Genomic DNA, 20130 nt, shown 5'->3' with positions numbered 1-20130 from the left:
TTTACAATTTACATACATTTAAAAACATTAACTTGTAGTGTGTTTGTGTATCTATCAGTTACACATAAATGTCAGTGCATACACTCAACAAAGGGGTGAGAGGCGTTGTGCCGTGAGGTATTGATTTATTTGCTTTTTTAAACCAGGTTTGCTTGCGCTATATGAGATGGAAGGACGTTCTATGCACTCATGGCTCTGTATTGAACTGTATGTTTACTTGAATTTGTTCTGGGTCTGGGGACTGTGAAAAGACCCATTGTGACATGTCTGGTGATGTCAATGTGGGTGTCAGTGCTGTGTGTAAGTTGACCATGCAAACAATTTGGAATTTCCAACACATTAATATTTCTTATAAAAACAAGTGACACAGTCAGTCTTTAATCAACTCTCAGCCAAGAGAGACTGGCATGCATGGTATTAATGGCTGATTACAGTGAAGAGCAAGATGTGCCGCTCTGTTCTGGGCCCGCTGCACCTTAAAACCTCTTGAAGCTAGGGGGCACTATTTTTATGTTTGGAAAAATAACGTTCCCAAAGTAAACAGCCTATTTCTCAGGACCAGATGCTAGAATATGAATATAATTGACAGATTAGGATAGAAAACTCTAAAGTTTCCAAAACGGTCAAAATATAGTATGTGAGTTTAACAGAACTGATATTGCAGGCGAACCCTGAGGAAAATCCAATCAGGAAGTGCCTCTTATTTTGAAACCCTTCTGTTCTTATGCATCCCTATTGCCCATTTAAAGGGATATCAACCATTCCTTTTTCCTTTTGGCTTCCCTAAGGTGTCAACAGCCTTTAGACATAGTTTCAGGCTTTTATTTTGAAGAATGAGCATGAACGACCACATTGCGTAAGTGGATAGGTGGGGGCTCTCAGAGTGAGTTGTGCGCAAAAGAGAAAGGCGGCCATTGTTACTCCCGGGTCCTATTGAAAAGCCAAATGTCCCAGTTGATATATTATCGAATAGATATTTGAAAAACACCCGGAGGGTTGATTATAAAAAACGTTTGACATGTTTCTGTTGACATTATGGATATAATTTTGAATTTTTGTCTGCGTTGTCGTGACTGCTCTTTCCGGTGGATTCCTGGGCATAACGCACTAAACTAACGGAGGTATTTGGATATAAAAAATATCTTTATGGAACAAAAGGAACATTTGTTGTCTAACTGGGAGTCTCGTGAGTGAAAACATCCGAATATCATCAAAGGTAAACGATTAATTTGATTGCTTTTCTGATTTTCGTGACCAAGTTACCTGATGCTAAGTGTACATAATGCTATGCTAGGCTATCGAGAAACTTACACAAACGCTTGATTGCTTTCGCTGTAAAGCATAATTTCAAAATAATCAGATACAGATACACAACAAATGTTCCTTTTGTTCCATAAAGATTATTTTATATCCAAAATACCGACGTTTGTTTGTCGTGTTATGTTCAGAAATCCACAGGAAAGAGCGGTCAAGACAACGCAGACGGAAATTCCAAATAGTCTTCATAATGTCCACAGAAACATGTCAAACGTTTTTTATAATCATTCCTCAGGTAGTTTTTAAAATATATATTCGATAATATATCAACCGAGTGTGTAGGTTTATCAATAACAGCGGGAGGAACAATGGCGGCTTTACTCTGTAGCGTAAAAACTCACTCTGAGAGCCCCCACCTATCCACTTACGGAATGTAGTCTTTCATGCTCATTTTTCAAAATAAAAGCCTGAAACTATATCTAAAGACTGTTGACACCTTAGGGAAGCCAGAGAAAAAAGGAATCTGGTTGATATCCCTTTAAATGGAGGATAGGCATGCTTAGGAACAGAAGGGTTTCAAAATAATAGGCACTTCCTGATTGGATTTTCCTCAGAGTTTCGCCTGCAATATCTGTTCTGTTATACTCACAGACAATATTTTGACAGTTTTGGAGACTTTAGAGTGTTTTCTATCCTAATCTGTCAAATATATGCATATTCTAGCATCTTGTCCTGAGAAGTTCCCATTTATTCTGGGAACGTAATTTTTTCAAACATAAAAATAGTGCCCACTAGCTTTTTAAGAGGTTAATGTGTGAAAGTGAAAATATTTCAAAAAAATATTTTTGAATTTCCTGCGCTGCCTTTTCAGCGGAATGTTGGGGGGAGGGGTTCCGTTAGCAGAACCTGTGTCCTAGACAGGTTAAACTAAACTACAGAAGCAATTATTTGTTTTCATGTCTTTATTGCATACATCGTGTAAACATTCACAGTGCAGGGTGGAAAAAAGTATGAAATCTTTGGTTTTAATAACTGGTTGACCCTACTTTGGCAGAAATAACCTCAACCAAACGTTTTTTTGTAGTTGTGGATCAGTCCTGCACAACGGTCAGGAGGAATTTGGACCATTCCTCTTTACAACACTGTTTCAGTTCAGCGATATTCTTGGGATGTTTGGTGTGAACCGCTCCCTTGAGGTCATGCCACAGCATCTCAATCAGGTTGAGGTCAGGACTCAGTGACTGGGCCACTCCAGAAGGTGTATTTTATTCTGTTGAAGACATTCTGTTGTTGATTTACCTCTGTGTTTTGGGTTGTGCTGTTACATCACCCAACTTCTGTTGAGCTTCAATTGGTGGACAGATAGCCTTACAATCTCCTGAAAAATGTCTTGATAGACATGGGAACTCATTTTTTCCATCAATGATAGCAAGCTGTCCAGGCCCTGAGGCAGGAAAGCAGCTCCAAACCATGATACTCCCTTCAACATCCTTTACAGTTGGGATGAGGTTTTGATGTTGGTGTGCTGTGCCTTATTACTCCACACATAGTGTTGTGTGTTCCTTCCAAACAATTCAACTTTAGTTTTAATCTGTCCACAGAATATTTTGCCAGTAGCACTGTGGAACATCCAGATGCTCTTCTACGAACTTCAGACGTGCAGCAATGTTTTTTGGACAGCAGTGGCTTCTTCTGTGGTGTACTCCCATGAACATCATTCTTGTTTAGTGTTTTACGTATCATAGACTTGTCAACAGAGATGTTGGCATGTTCCAGGGAATTCTTTAAGTCTTTAGCTGACACTAAGATTCTTCTTAACCTCATTGAGCATTCTACACTGTGCAGTCGCAGTCATCTTTGCAGGATGGCCACTCAAAGGGAGAGTAGCAACAGTGCTTAACTTTCTCCATTCATAAAAGAAAATGTCTTACTGATGAACATCAAGTCCTTTAGACATACTTTTGTAACCCTTTCCAGCTTTATGCAAGTCAACTATTCTTAATCTTGGGTTTTCTAAGATCTCTTTTGTTCGGGGAATGGTTCACATCAGGCAATGCTTCTTGGGAATAGCAAACTCACATTTTGTGAGTGTTTTTTATAGGGCAGGGCAGCTCTAACCAACATCTCCAATCTCATCTCATTGATTGTACTCCAGGTTAGCTGACACCTGACTCCAATTAGCTTTTGGAGAACCTAGGGGTTCACAGGGGTTCACCTAGGGGTTCACATAGTTTTTCCAACCTACACTGAGTGTTTAAATTACGTATTCAATATAGACTAGAAAAATACAATAATTTGTGTGTTATTAGTTTAAGCAGACTGTGTTTGTCTGTTGTGACTTAGATGAAGAGCAGATCAAATTGTATGACCAATTTATACAGAAAACCAGAATTCCAAAGGGTTCACATACTTTTTCTTGCCACTGTATGTCTGAATAAATGCACAATCCTGTGTTCAGTAATTGTGTGTGCCTGTCTGAGAGAGATTTTTATGTGTGTGTGTACTTGTGTATGTTCATCCATGTCATGTCTTACTTTAGCTGCCGTGGCTCACAGTCCACCCCTGGCAGGAGCAACCTGGCAGCTTGTCTCACATCATCGCTGTCCACAGAGAAGCTGCGCCTGTGTTCTGTGTGTGCCACCGCCACCCGAATCCACTCCATCAGCGGTGGCAGTAAAAGGAAGGGCCTGAAAGGGGGGGGACACCATTAGCTCTCACTAGGTAGTCTCCCTTGGTAAACTGGTTGTCTCCCACATTAATAATGTTCCAGCATACACGTCTGCACAGATACTAACATCCGTTTGGTATAGTAGGAAACAGGTCAGAAATGGACACATAGGAAGTCAGACCAGAGCCTTATCCATTTGTGCCATGGGATAAACATCCCCACCAAACACGAAACTAGCCAAATGGATATTTTCAATGAGTTTCTATTTCGCAAGTGAGTAGTTTGTTTGCACCATGACAGCTAACATTCTACCACTGACTGGCTGTGGCTATAAATAGCTATTTGCGTCCGCATCGGGTCCACGTCTGTTATTGGGTCCGTCTCTGTTATTTTTCAAAGAGCACAATTCCTGCCCACATTTTAAGCCCTGCCTACCCAAATTTGTAATTTGTTGGGAGAATTGTCTGTGTGAAGAGGACCCTCCCAGGAAGATTTTATTTTCCTGCTTCGAAGTTGCCAAGGAAACCCCCCATTGTTCCCCAGACCTAGTGTTGTTGCCCTATGTCTGGGATTTCCGAGACTACTCACTTGGCTGTTCATAACCACAGTGTTACTGTTCAGCATGGACAACTGAGATTTACTTTGGCTTGTGCACCGCTGTGGACCCTGCATTGGCATTGCAAAACCATGCTGACAAAAGTTACAATCTTGATTTTGAACCTGTTAAATCATGATGTATACTGTCTTGATCATAATATATGCCCAGAGTATCATTTTCATTTGATCACTCTGATCACAAATCAAATCAGTTATTTTATCAAGACCAGTTTCAAGGTTTACACAGACTCCAATTATTCAAGAATTGACGGAATATGCCATTTCCGCACAGAAATGGCTCCTCTATGCTGTTAAAGGTTACTTCAATCACAATCTGCCAAGAAACCTCCCATTTGACATGTTCATATTTCACCATTTCTGAGCCGTATTTCTGTCAAATACACCCATCTGTTGCTTCATCTCTCTCTCTCTCTCTCTCTCTTTCTCCTCAGTTCCAACATGTGATCCTCTATGGTCACATTTTGTGGATGCTGATGAAATATTCCCATTCGCCATCTGAGAGGAAAAGCTCAAATTATATAATGATCGCCAGAGGGACAATCATTTTAAGTTGGGAGATAAGCTTGCTTTTCATGTCATAGGTCCTCTCATTATGTTTGCTGTTGTATGTTAAAGATAAACAACATTTATTTCTAAACTGTGGAGGGTGATGTTTATTGAAAAGGTATACGTGTTATACTACGCTGCAACTTCTCCAGTGTTGAATCAACACTAAACAGTGTTCAATTTAACACTAGGGCATTATCTATAGGAGTCCACACTTTTCAGTGTTAAATTAACATTGTGCTTAGTGCTGATGCTGTTAAACTTTATCAGTGTTAGGGAATGTACACTTTAAGTGTTACACCATTTACAGCCTTATTCAGCCAAAAACGGAAAAGTGATGCGTGCATATGTGTTCACCCCCTTTCCTATGAAGTCACATAATTAGTTAGGTAGACTTTAAGTGTCACATGATCTCAGTATATATACACCTATTCTGAAAGGCTCCAGAGTCTGCAACACCACTATGCAAGGGGCACCACCAAGCAAGCGGCAGCATGAAGACCAAGGAGCTCTCCAAACAGGTCAGGAACAAGGTCGTAGAGAAGTACAGATCAGGGTTGAGTTATAAAAAAACATCCAAACTTTCAACATTCCACGGAGCACCATTAAATCCATTATTAAAAAATGTTAAGAATATGACACGACAACAAACCTGCCAAGAGATGGCTGCCAACCAAAACTCACAGACCAGGCAAGGAAGGCATCAATCAGAGAGGCAACAAAGAGACTAAAGATAACTCTGAAGGAGCTGCAAAGCTCCACAGCGGAGATTGGAGTATCTGTCCATAGGACCACTAAGCCGTATACTCCACAGACCTGGCCTTTACGGAAGAATGGCCAGAAAAAAGCTATGCTTAAAGAAAAAATAAGCAAACACATTTGGTGTTCACCAAACGGCATGTGGGAGACTCCACAAACATATGGAAGAAGGTATTCTGGTCAGATGAGACAAAAAATGTGCTTTTTGGCGCAAACCCAACACCTCTCATCACCCCGAGAACACCATTCCCACAGTGATGCATGGTGGTGGCAGCATCATGCTGTGAGGTAGTTTTCATCGGCAGGGACTAGGAAACTAGTCAGAATTGAAGGAATGATGGATGGTGCTAAATACAGGGAAATTCTTGAGTGAAACCTGTTTCCGTCTTCCAGAGATTTGAGACTAGGACAGAGGTTCGCCTTCCAGCAGGACAATGACCCTAAGCATACTGCAAAGCAACACTCGAGTGGATAGGGAGACGCTAGCGTCTCAAGTGGCCAATAGCCTCGGGAAAAGCAGAGCGCCAAATTCAAATAAAACGCTATAAAACTCAAACTTTCATTAAATCACACATGCAGGGTACTCAATTAAAGCTACACTCGTTGTGAATCCAGCCAACATGTCAGATTTTAAAAATGCTTTTCGGCGAAAGCATGAGAAGCTATTATCTGATAGCATGCACCCCCCTGAACCACCTGAACGAGTTGTAAACAAAATAATTAGCGTAGCCAGCGCTACACAAAACGCTGAAATAAAATATAAAACATGCATTACTTTTGACGAGCTTCTTTGTTGGCACTCCAATATGTCCCATAAACATCACAATTGGTCCTTTTTTTCGATTAATTCCGTCCATTTATACCCAAAATGTTCATTTATAAAGAAGGTTTGATCCGGAAAAAAACAGCTTTCCAAAACACCACGTCATTACAAAACATTTCAAAAGTTGCCTATAAACTTTGCCAAACTATTTCAAACTACTTTTGTAATACAACTTTAGGTATTTTTAAACGTTAATAATCGATCAAATTGTAGACGGGGGAATCTGTATTCGATACAGCAAGTAAACAATACATGCACCATTTTCCCTCTTGCGTAACTATCAAAAGTGTAAAGTTGTTCCAGGATGTGCCTCTTCTTCGTTTCACCAATGATTAACTTCAACCCAATTCCCAAGACTGGTGACATCCTGTGGAAGTCGTAGGAACTGTAAAATGGGTGCTATCTAATTTCCCTTGGCAAAGACAACTGAGGGAACAGACAGAGGAAAAAAATAGTAATAATTCAGAACAGTTTTTCCTCAGGAGTTTGCCTGCTACATAAGTTCTGTTATAGTCACAGACATGATTGAACCAGTTTTAGAAACTTTAGAGTGTTTTCCATCCACACCTACTAATCATATGCATATAACATATTCCTGGCATGAGTAGCAGGAAGTTGAAATTGTACACACTATTTATCCAAAAGTGGAAATGCTGCACCCTATCCTTAAAAGGTTTTAAGGGGAAACATTTAAATGTCTTGGAATGGCCTAGTCAAAGCCCAGACCTCAATCCAATTGAGAATCTGTGGTATGACTTAAATATTGCTGGACACCAGCAGAACCCATCCAACTTAAAGGAGCTGGAGCTGTTTCACCTTGAAGAATGGACAAAAATCGCAGTGGCTCGATGTGCCAAGCTTATAGAGACATACCCCAGGAGACTTGCAGCTGTAATTGCAGCAAAAGGTGGCTTTATAAAGTATTGACTTTGGGGGTGTGACTCAAGCACACTCAAGTTTTCAATTTGTTTGGTCTTCTTTCTCATTTGTTTAACAATAAAAAAATATTTTGCATCTTCAAATTGGTAGGCCTGTTGTGTAAATCAAATGATACAACCCGCCCCCAAAAAAATCAATTTTAATTCCAGGTTGTAAGGCAAAAAAATAGGAAAAATGCCAAGTGGGTGAATACTTTTGCATATCACTGTACATAGACTTCAAATCTGGCATAACCATAGATCACTTAAATTGATATGCTTCCACTAATGGGAGGCCAAAAATAATTAACTGATAGCCACACCCCACTAAGCCACGCCTCCAATTTCATTTTCCAGTGTGCCTTGCCTTTTCGCGTAAATTGTAGTTACCACCAATGACTGTTTGTAAGGGATAGAGAAATGGTTGTTGAATTCCTTCATTTTCAGTCCTGTGGCCTTCACCACGTGAGTTCATAGGCAAATGTTGTCATTTAAAATTATACTAGTGATGGGGAAACAAAGGTTCCTGAGGTATTTAGGTTTTCCAGCCAATTGTGTTGAAAATAGGTTCATTGCTCATGGCTTTGCTCAACAGTGTACACTTGTGACCCCTGTTGGTCAAAATAATTTATAGCTGTCAAATTATAATAGATTATGTTCCACATTCCCACGTATTGCACGTTTCTGAGCTACTACAGCCTGAAACATTTACATGGGAATGTTTATAATTGATTACAACATGCAGTCTTTGAATATCAGTGCACTGTGTTTGTTTGGCCTACATTTTATAGGTCACCAGAATTGACATAACCTCTCCCCAAGACGACACCTACAAGACAGTATGCTCCGGCAAAACAAACTGCAGGGATTTTTCCATTTCTCAGCAGCCAGCTGACTAATTTGACGCTCATTACCCACTCCATTTTCTCGAGGCAGTAAGCCAAAGCCTTTATCACTTTATCAGAAGCAAGTGAGCAATGACATCCAAAGATTGGTTTGGTAGAAGACAAAAAGAATACAAAAAGTCTACGCTACAACAGGCATTCCCAAAATGGCCAATGCCGTCGCCAAATAAAAACGTGATTCAAATTTTAAAAAAATATAAATAAAAGTAATTCTAAAAAAAATTATTATTCACATTTTCAAACAGCCCATTTATATTTTCCAACTGGGCTATACATTTGGGTGAGTTTTTTTTCTTGCCTGAGTTGCCTCGTTTCACTGTCAAAAATAAAATTAAACCATCTCGTGTTCAGCAAAATAACACAATGTCAAATACAGTAAAGAACGTTGTCCGAAGAACAAGAGCGGCCTCGGCTCCTGGGCCTAATGGAGTACCATACAAGCTCTACAAGAATGCCCCGGATGTTCTACGCTTTCTTTGGAGGCTCATGAGGATAGTGTGGCAGAAGGAAATAATACCAAAGGCATGGCGAAGGGCTGGTGGTGTGCTAATCCCGAAAAATAAGGATGCGACAGACATCAGTCAATTCTGACCAATCTCCCTTCTCAACGTCGAAGGGAAGATCTTTTTCAGTATAATAGCACAGAGGCTGTCCACTTATCTGGAAAGGAACAAGTACATTGATACATCTGTACAGAAAGCAGGCATTCCTGGTTTCTCTGGTTGCCTGGAACATACTAGTATGATTTGGCACCAGATCCAAACAGCAAAGAAGGACAAGAGAGACCTCTATGTCATCTTCCTCGACCTGGCCAAAGCCTTTGGCTTAGTTTCTCATGAACTCCTCTGGGAATCCTTCAACATTTTCCACGTACCAGAACCCATCACTACACTGGTAAAGGCCTATTTCCAAGACCTGCAATTGTGTTTCACAACACCTGACTTCACAACAACATGGCAGCGCTTGAAAGTAGACATAATGGCAGGCTGTACAATTTCTCCTCTGGCCTTCACTATGGCCATGGAAGTCATCATCAGGGCATCGAGATGGGTGGTTGGCGGTGAGAGAACTAAGGAAGGGCTCCGTCTCCCACCTATCCGAGCATACATGGATGACATGACTACACTGACCACCACTGCAGCATGCACCAGGCGGTTACTTGCAAAACTGCAGGATAACATCAAGTGGGCCCGGATGAAAATCAAGCCAAGCAAATCTCGAAGCATCTCCATAGTCAAGGGACAGCTTAAAGATGTGAGGTTCTGCATTGGAGATGACCCGATACCAACGGTGTCTGAGCAACCCATCAAGAGCCTGGGTAGATGGTACAACGAAAGCCTCCGGGATAAAGATCAAGTGCAGCAAGTAAGGCAGGACATCGCCGACGGTCTTGAGAACATCAACAAGACCCTACTGCCTGGGAGGCTCAAGCTTTGGTGCCTACAGTTTGGACTTCTCCCCCGGGTAATGTGGCCACTCACCGTCTATGAGGTCCCAATAACAACAGTGGAGAAGATGGAGCGAACCATTACCTCATACGTGAAGAAATGGCTGGGTGTCCCCACGATGCCTGAGTAACATCGGCCTCTATGGCAAAGGGGTCCTTGAACTACCTCTTACAAGTCTAACGGAGGAGTACAAGTGCTCTAAAGTAAGACTTTAGATGACATTGAAGGACTCCAAAGACCAGACCATTAGCAAGGCTGCACCTCCCCTACAAACTGGACAGAAATGGACATCATCCAAGGCTGTGCAGCAAGCAACATCAGCCCTGAGACACCAAGACATTGTGGGGAATATCCAGCATGGAAGAGGAGGCTTTGGCCTGGCAGCAAGCAAACCAACGTTCCATAAGGCAACAACATCTGAACGCAGGAAGCTGGTGGTCGAGGAGGTGCGCAGACAGGAGGAGACTGCAAGAAGTGCAAAGGCTGTCTCCCTTGCTAAACTAGGGCAATGGACACGGTGGGAAGGCCTGGAGAGGAGAAAGATCAACTGGAGTGAGCTTTGGCAAATGGTAGCAAGCAACATCTGGGTTAACATCATAAGAGCTGTTTATGATGTGCTTCCATTACCAAAAAATCTACATCAATGGTATGGCGAGGACTCGACCTGCCCCCTCTGCCCAGCTCCAGCGACTCTCAGGCATATAATGACAGGTTGCAAGACCAGCCTCTCACAAGGCCGCTACACCTGGAGGCACAGTCAGGTCCTCAAGAGCCTGGCTGCAGCACTTGAGACCAAGAGGAGTGCAACCAATTCATTACCTCCAAAAACAAACAATCCCGTTAAAACAACAACATTCATCCGGGAGGGACAGAAAAGGCCCAAGTATCCTCCTACGAAGCCATAAACTGGACACCTAGCCATGGCCCGGGACTGGAAGATGCAACTCAGCGTGCAAAAGTCTGGCCAGTTGAAGTGGGATGCAGGGGATTCGTGGCTTCTTCCACCATCAGGTTGCTGAAAGAACTTGGAATCCATGGACAGGCTCTGCGGCAGACCGTCAGAGCAGTTTCTCAAGCAGCTGAAAGAGGCAGCCAGTGGATCTGGATCAAATGGAAGGACCCTTGCTGGTAACTTCATGACCCCCCACCCCCACCTGAGAACCCAATTCAGATCCCTCAATAGTCCCGTGGGACATCTTAATTGGGCATGGGACACAAGCTAAGGCTTGATCACCCTTTAGCTGGCCACCTTTGATGAGGGTGTTTAGTGATTAAAGGTTGAAACACCCACTGATTCGAAGGTACACTACTGAGGATGTGTCCCAAAATTGACATCTTAACCCAGTCTAAGAAATAAACCCCCCATGCCACTCTGTCAACATCACGGCAAATCTCATGCGAGTGCATTCCATCTATTGGCACAATGGACAGTTTTTAACATCTCGTCCCGTGTTTTATGATTCAGGTAGCCTAGTCAAATAATTAACATCCAATCACATTAACTGTTACTCTCTCGCGGGAATTGCACTAACGGTCTGTATGTAGCTGTTAGGAAATTATGATTAAATAACTGAACAAATCATTTTAAATGGAACTGTAACTAAGTAAACTTATACTCTGTTTTATTGTATCTGATTAACAATATGAGTTCATAAGAAGGGATTGTGTGACACGGACAAGGAGTATTTAAAGTTAATGAACACCATTCCAACTAGGAAGAAAGAAATGGGTAGTGGATTAAGTAAACAGATAAGGTAGTTAACCTATGGTCGAACTGACGAAACTTAGCTCTGGCATGTTTTAGATAAGACAGTGAGTGCATTCCTAGGTTGTCTGTTAATTAGAACTGTCAGCTAAGTGGTGATCGATAATGTTGAGGGGTCAAAAGTTAATTCAGTTGTGTTGTGTGTCCTGTGTATGTGCTAGGAGGGTCAGAATGAACTCAGAATGAACCTATAAAGTTCCCTTTGACCGGTCTGGAGGAGGAGATTCATTTTAGGAGTAATGAAATGACGTCATGTTATTGTATATAAACTGTTGCTCAAGGTAACGTGGCAGCGCGCTCCGAGAATACATTCTGTTACCTATTATTGATAAGACTGGTCTCCGTCTATTTTATGCAAACAAGAAACTTACAAATTCTCATGAAATAGATTAAGGGAATTCAATTAATGAAAACACATTGGTATAATTAAATTACAGTAACAGTAGCCTAACGTAGCTGCTGCTCATTCTGTTTGCTCTAAAATGGATAAATAGTTAAAAGTAAGGCCCATGTCCATAGAGACACATACCAGCTCTACTGGTAGTACTGCTACTACCAGCAGTACTGCACCTGTCAATGACACAAGTTGTTCTGCTTCCACAAGCACATCCAATGCTAGCATCAGTAATTCTACATTCGTTTTTAGTCCAGCTACCACGGACACTGACAGTTGGGAATCTGATGCAGCCAAAGATCTACTACCCCCTTACCTGAGAAAGCAACAAACAACAGACAGGGACGTTGGACCATCAAAGAGGCTCAAATATGATGAGAAGAGAACCACATTGATTTAGGGTTCACTTAAATTGGGAGTAGTGCCTTTCCTCAGCCACAGTACTTTTGCACATATAACACACTATCTCAGAACTCGATGAAACCTTCACTATTGCGCAAACATTTAGAAACAAAACATGGCATTTGAAAAATAAATCACAGGAGCTTTTTGAGAATTAAGATGAGAGAATTTTAAGAGAATTGTTGAGAATTATTGAGATGACTTTCGAGTAGTAAGACATGTATAAAAGCAACAGATACCGTTAATAAGAAGAGGCTAGAAGCGTCTTATATGGTGAGCTCCCGAGTGGATAGGACAGGCAAGCCCCATGCTATTGTGGAGAACTTCATTCTTCCTGCTCCCGCGGATATGGCTGAGACAATGCTGGGGTAAAAGCCCAAAAAACTATACAGACAATGTCTTCATCAAAAAATACAGTTTCACGACGCATCAGTGACATGGCAGAAGATGTTTTGAAACAATTACTGCTTCGCATACAAGCATACAATTCTATGCTTTACAGCTAGATGGGTCAACAAATCAAATCAAATTTATTTATATAGCCCTTCGTACATCAGCTGATATCTCAAAGTGCTGTAAAGAAACCCAGCCTAAAACCCCAAACAGCAAGCAATGCAGGTGTAGAAGCACGATGGCTAGGAAAAACTCCCTAGAAAGGCCAAAACCTAGGAAGAAACCTAGAGAGGAACCAGGCTATGTGGGGTGGCCAGTCCTCTTCTGGCTGTGCCGGGTGGAGATTATAACAGAACATGGCCACGATGTTCAAATGTTCATAAATGACCAGCATGGTCCAATAATAATAATAAGGCAGAACAGTTGAAACTGGAGCAGCAGCACGGCCAGGTGAACTGGGGACAGCAAGCTTTGCGGACATGGCACAGCTCCTGGTAGATGACCGTTATATTTATGGCGGGTCAATTAAGAAAATAAATCCTCTTCTGCAAACCACTGGAAAACAGGAGAGGATATTTTTAAAGTACTGGACAGCTTTGTGACATCAAATGGATGGTCAAGATGTGTACTGATGGCGCAAAAGCCATAACAGGGAGACATAGTGTAGTAAGGCACGTGCAAGCAGTTGCTATCGACGCCACTTGGGTACACTGCATGCATACACCGAGAGGCTCTAATATTCAGTTAATAATTTTTCCCAAATACCAGAGTCTGTGAGCTCAAATAGACTTTAATACAAAATAATATACGCCGAGCTGGTTCATGAAGCAACTGACTTTCCAGCCTTGGCAGACACTTTTTTATTTTTGGAAAAATAACGTTCCCAAAGTAAACTGCATATTTCGCAGGACCAGATGCTAGAATATGCATATAATTGACAGCTTAGGATAGAAAAGACTCTAAAGTTTCCAAAACTGTCAAAATGTTGTCTGAGTATAACAGAACTGATATTGCAGGCAAAAGCCTCAGAAAAATCCAATCAGGAAGTGACTAATGTTTTGAAACCGTTGTGGTCCTATGCACCCCTATTGGCCAATGAAAGGGATATCAACCAGATTCCTTTTTCTACGTATTCCCCAAGGCGTCTACAGCATTTTGATGTAGTTTCACGCCTTTTCATGTTGAAGAATGAGCGTAAACGACTACATTGCGTAAGTGGCCAGCTGAGGGCTCTCAGAGTGATTCTTGCGTAAAAGACAGAGGTAGTCATTTTTCCTCTCGCTCCTACTGAAAAGCCAATTGTCCCGGTTGATATATTATCGAATAGATATTTGAAAAACACCTCGAGGATTGATTATAAAAACGTTTTCCATGTTTCTGTCAATATTATGGAGCTAATTTGGAATGTTTTCACCATTGTCGTGACCGCTATTTCCGGTGGATTTCTCAACATAACGTAACCAACAAACTGAGGTATTTTGGGTATAAAAATCATCTTTATGGAACAAAAGGAACATTTGCTGTCTAACTGGGAGTCTCATGAGTGAAAACATCCAAAGCTCATCAAAGGTAAACGGTCAATTTGATTGCTTTTCTGATTTTCGTGACCAAGCTTCCTGCTGCTAGCTGTACATAATGCTATACTAGGCTATCGATAAACTTACACAAATGCTTGTCTTGCTTTGGCTGTAAAGCAACTTTTCAAAATCTGAGATGACAGGGTGATTACCTCTTAGAGGTTAGGGTACATTTTTTCAAATTTTTGATAAAAAGTGTGCAAAATTTCAACATCCTGCTACTCATGCCAGGAATATGCATATGATTAGTATGTGTGGATACAAAACAATCTGAAGTTTATAAAACTGGTTAAATCATGTCTGTGACTATAACAGAACTTGTGTAGCAGGCAAAACCCCAAGGAAAATCTGTTCAGAAAAAAAAATAAAAATCCCTCTGCCAGCTCCCTGTATTGTCTATGTCAAGGGAAATTAGATAGCGCCCAGTTTACAGTTCCTACAACTTCCACACGATGTCACCAGTCTTGGGAATTGGGTTGAAGTTAATCTTTGGTGAAATGAAGAATAGGCACTTCCTGTCAGAGGTTACACTGTGGATAGTTATGAAAGAGAGAAAATCGTCCATGATTTGTTGACTTGCTGCTATTGAATACAGATCGCCCCGTCATCAATTTGATTGATTATTAACGTTTACAAATAACCTAAAGTTGGATTACAAAAGTAGTTTGAAGTATTTTGGCAAAGTTCATAGGCAACTTTTTAATTTTTTTGTAATGACGTTGCGTTTTGGAAAGCTGTTTTTTTCTGGATCAGACGGGCTTTTTAAATGGACATTTTGGGTATACATGGACGGAATTAATCGAAAAAAAGAACCAATTGTGATGTTTTTGGGACATATTGGAGTGCCAACAAAGAAGCTCGTCAAAGGTAATGCATGTTTTATATTTTATTTCAGCGTTTTGTGTAGCGCCGGCTACGCTAATTCTTTTGTTTACGTCTCATGTGTTTCGGGGGGGTGCATGCTATCAGATAATAGCTTCTCATGCTTTCGCCGAAAAGCATTTTAAAAATCTGACATGTTGGCTGGATTCACAACGAGTGTAGCTTTAATTGAGTACCCTGCATGTGTGATTTAATGAAAGTTTGAGTTTTATCTCGTACTATTTGAATTTGGCGCTCTGCATTTCCCCATGCTATTGGCCAGAAGAGACACCTAGCGTCTCTATAGAGAAAGGCTAAGCTGTGTTTCACTATATTTCACTTGTGATTTCATGAATATGAATATTTTCTAGTAATATTTTTTGACCGTTGCGCTATGCTAATTAGCGTGGTTGATGACAATTCTCCCAGATCTGGAGATACTTCTGGCCCTTCTTTGGAAATCTTGCTTGTTTGTAGGTGACTAAATACTTATTTTCCACCATAATTTGCAAATAAATTCATAAAAATCCCACAATGTGATTTTCTGGATTTTTTTTCTAATTTTGTCTGTCATAGTTGAAGTGTACCTATGATGAAAATTACAGGCCTCTCTCATCTTTTTAAGTGGGAGAACTTGCACAATTGCTGGCTGACTACATACTTTTTTGCCCCACTGTAAATGATGGAACTTTATGGAACAAATTAGTCAATTTCTGTCGAACTGGGATTCCTGGAAGTGCCTTCTGATGAAGATCATCAAAGGTGAGTGAATATTTATGGTGTTGTTTCTAACTTTGTTGATTCCAAAATGGCGGCTATTCCTCTGGCTGTTTTGGGTTCTGAGCGCAGTTCTCAGATTATGCTTTTTCCGTAAAGGTTTTTTGAAATCTGACACAGTGGTTGCATTAATTTGTTGAGTGTAGGGGGCAGTATTTCGATTTTTTTGGATGAAAAACGTACCCATTTGAAACTGCCTAATTCTCAGGCCCAGAAACTAGAATATGCATATAATTGTCAGATTAGGATAGAAAACTCTAAAGTTTCCAGAACTGTTAAAATATTGTCTGTAAGTATAACAGAACGGATATTGCAGGCGAAAGCTGAGGAAAATCAAACCAGGAAGTGGCTTCTATTTTGAAAGCTCCATGTTCCATTGCCTGCCTTCGCTCCATTTAAAGGGATATCAACCAGATTCCTTTTCCTATCACTTCCTCAAGGTGTCAACAGTCTTTAGACATAGTTTCAGGCTTTTATTTTGAATAATGAGCAAGAAAGAAAACATTGTGTCAGTGGATAGCTGGGTATTCGCATGAGTTTTGCTTAGAGTAGGGCAGCCATTGTCTCTCCCTCTCCGATTGAAAAAGCGTTTGTCCCAGTGGATATATTATCGATTATATATTTTAAAAACAACCTGAGGATTGATTATAAAAACATTTGACATGTTTCTGTGGACATTACGGATACTATTTGGAATTTGTGTCTGCAATGTCGTGACGGTTCGAGCCTATGGATTTCTGAACATAACGTGCCAAACAAATGGAGGTATTTTGGATATAAAAATAATCTTTATTGAACAAAAGGAACATTTATTGTGTAACTGGGAGCCTCGTGAGTGAAAACATCCGAAGATCTTCAAAGGTAAGCGATTCATTTTATTGCTTTTCTGATCTTCGTGACCAAGCTACTTTGATGCTAGGTGTTCATAATGTTTTGTCTAGTGATCGATAATCTCACACAAACACTTGGATTGCTTTCGCTGTGAAGCATATTTTTAAAATCTGACATGACAGGTGGATTAACAACAAGCCAAGGTGTGTTTTGCTGTATTGCACTTGTGATTTTATGAAAATTAAATATGTTTAGTAATTTCATTTGAATATGGAGCGCTGCAATTCAGCGGGTGTTGATGAAAATGATCCCGCTAACGGGATAGGGTGCGTCAAGAAGTTAAGGAGAAGTCTAACTTTAATTCTGTGAATAACACTAGTATCTTTTATCAATGTTTATTATTAGTATTTCTGCAAAATTTCCGGATGTTTTGGTATCAAAACATTACTGCACGTACGGCGCCAATGTAAACTGAGATTTTTTGATATTAATATGCATCTTATCGAACAAAACATACATGTGTTGTGTAACATGATGTCCTATGAGTGTCATCTGATGAAGATCAAAGGTTAGTGATTCATTTGATCTATATTTCTGATTTTTGTGACTCCTGTCTTTGGCTGGAAAAATTGCTGTTTTTTTTACTTGGCGGTGATCTAACATAATCACATGTTGTGCTTTAGTTGTAAAGCATTTTTGAAAACGGACACGAAAGATAGGAGTCACAAAAATCAGAAATATTCACAGAATTAAAGATAGACCTCTCCTTAATAACCTCTCTGGGATAGGGAGACGCAAATGTCCCTCTTGGCCAATTGCCAGGGAAAATGCAAGATTCAAATAAAATACTCTAAAATTCAAACTTTCATTAAATCACACATGCAAGAAAGCAAAATAAAGCTACACTCGTTGTGAATCCAGCCAACATGTCAGATTTCAAAAAGGCTTTTCGGTGAAAGCATAGGAAGCTATTATCTGATGATAGCACAGCAGCAAACAAAGGGAGTAGCATATTTCAACCCTGCAGGCGCTACACAAAACGGAGAAATAAAATATAAAACATGCCTTACCTTTGACGAGCTTCTTTTGTTGGCATTCCAAAATGTCCCATAAACATCACAAATGGTCCTTGTGTTCGATTAATTCCGTCCATATATATCCAAAATGTATTTGGCGCGTTTGATCCAGAAAAAAAACAGCTTCCAATTTGCGCAAAGTCACTATAGAATATTTCAAAAGTTGCCTATAAACTTTGCCAAAACATTTCAAAATACTTTTGTAATACAACTTTAGGTATTTTTAAACGTTAATCAATAGAGGATGAGAGGAACCTAACACTACTTTTCAAGTCTTGGCCAACTCAACACCGTTACCCTTTTCCAGGATGGCCGTACTTCTTCATTGCACAAAGGAATAACCTCAACCAAATTCCAAAGACTGGTGATATCCAGTGGAAGCGGTAGGAACTCCAAACAAGTGCCTAAAAATATTGTTTCCCCATGAGACCTCATTGAACAGACAGAGACCTAAAAAAAAAAAAATTCTGAATGGTTAGTCCTCTGGGTTTTGCCTGCTACATAACTTCTGTTATACTCACAGACATGATTCAAACAGTTTTAGAAACTTCAGAGTTTTTTCCATCCAAATCTACTAATAATATGCATATCTTATACTCTTGGCATGAGTAGCAGGAAGTTGAAATTGGGCACGCTATTAATCCAAAAGTGAAAATGCTGCCCCCTATACTTTAAGAATTTAATGCAACTGCTGTGTCAGATTTCAAAAAACTTTTCGGAAAAAGCATAATCTGAGAACGGCGCTCAGAGCGCAATCCATCCAGAGAAATATCCGCCATTTTGGAGTCAACAGAAATGAGAAATAACACTATAAATATTCACTTACCTTTAATGATCTTCATCAGAAGGCACTCCCAGGAATCACAGTTCGACAATAAATAACTGATTTGTTCCATAAAATTTCATAAAGTACATAATTTATGTCCAAAGAGCCAGTTGTTGTTAGCGTGTTCAGCCCAGTAATCCATCTTCATGAGGCGCGAGCACTTCGTCCAGACAAAAACTCAAAAAGTTCCGTTACAGGTCGTAGAAACAAGTCAAACGATGTATGGAATCAATCTTTAGGATGTTAACATAAAACATCAATAATGTTCCAACTGAAGAATTCCTATGTCTAAAGAAAAGCACTGGAACGGGAGCTAACTCTGTCATGAGCGCGCGTCACGAGCCTGAGACACTCTGCCAGACCACTGACTCAAACAGGTCTCATGAGCCCCTCCTTTATAGGAGAAGCCTGAAACAAGTTTCTAAAGACGGTTGACATCTAGTGGAAGCCGTAGGAAGTGCAACTTGACTCCATAGACACTGTGTTTTCGGTAGGACAGAGTAGGAGGCAGTTCACTCTGGGCACGCTATTCATCCAAAAGTGAAACTGCTGCCCCCTATCCCAAAAGAGTTCAACTTTGCAGATGGGGCCTCCCGAGTGGCGTAACGGTCTAAGATACTGCATCACAGTGCAAATTGCCTTGCTACAGATGCTGGTTCGATACCTGTGTCGGCTGCAACTGAGAGACCCATGAAGCAACGGCGTTTGGTTCCTCTCCCTCTAAAAACAGAAAGAAATAATTCTAAATACTAAACTGGCCTATTTACAAATTAGTAAGAATGTTTCACACCATGTTCAGGAATGGCATTTTCCTCGCTCACTTTAGGTTATTTGAAAACAAAATCTCCAAATCTCATGATTTTTTAAACAAGCCATAGAAAGTTGGTTGCAATTTCAGTTTAATTCACCAGAAAAGACAGAACAAATATTGTAGTTAAACTCAAATATACTAATTGATAAAAAAAATGTATTGGCTGTACTAGATTTTCCTTTCCTCCTGCAAGTCCTAATCTGCTCACTTAAATGAATAGAGATCCTGGTAATGAGGCTAGAGTATGTTGTTACAGCCTAATCAAAGTGAGGACAATCGGCGATCTGCTGTATACTTAAGCTGAAAGTCACACTTTTCCAGTTTTCCACACCCCGCCCCAAACTTCACCCTTAACACAGTTACCATTAAAAATGAACTAACTGTTTATCTAAAAAAAATGACCGTGTGACCAAGGAGAACAGACGAAATGGACATTGTTTTCATCAAGTAAGTTTATTTCTATGGAGCTACCCGTT

General features: G+C 40.4%; 1 protein-coding gene across 1 annotated transcript in view; it reads right to left on the bottom strand.

The window, feature by feature from the left end:
- The window catches only part of LOC112214454 (ankyrin repeat and BTB/POZ domain-containing protein BTBD11-A), a 195473-nt gene that overhangs the window by 75124 nt on the left and 100219 nt on the right, over nt 1-20130 (bottom strand). Inside the window, exon 4 of the mRNA XM_024373202.2 lies at nt 3792-3944. Within this exon, the coding sequence (XP_024228970.1) occupies nt 3792-3944 (153 nt within the window). The remainder of the gene's footprint in view (nt 1-3791; nt 3945-20130) is intronic.

This window comes from Oncorhynchus tshawytscha, linkage group LG15 (assembly GCF_018296145.1).
Source record: "Oncorhynchus tshawytscha isolate Ot180627B linkage group LG15, Otsh_v2.0, whole genome shotgun sequence".
Lineage (NCBI taxonomy): Eukaryota > Metazoa > Chordata > Actinopteri > Salmoniformes > Salmonidae > Oncorhynchus > Oncorhynchus tshawytscha.
Note: the sequence above shows the minus strand (reverse complement) of the source record. Positions and strands in the feature narration are given on the sequence as shown.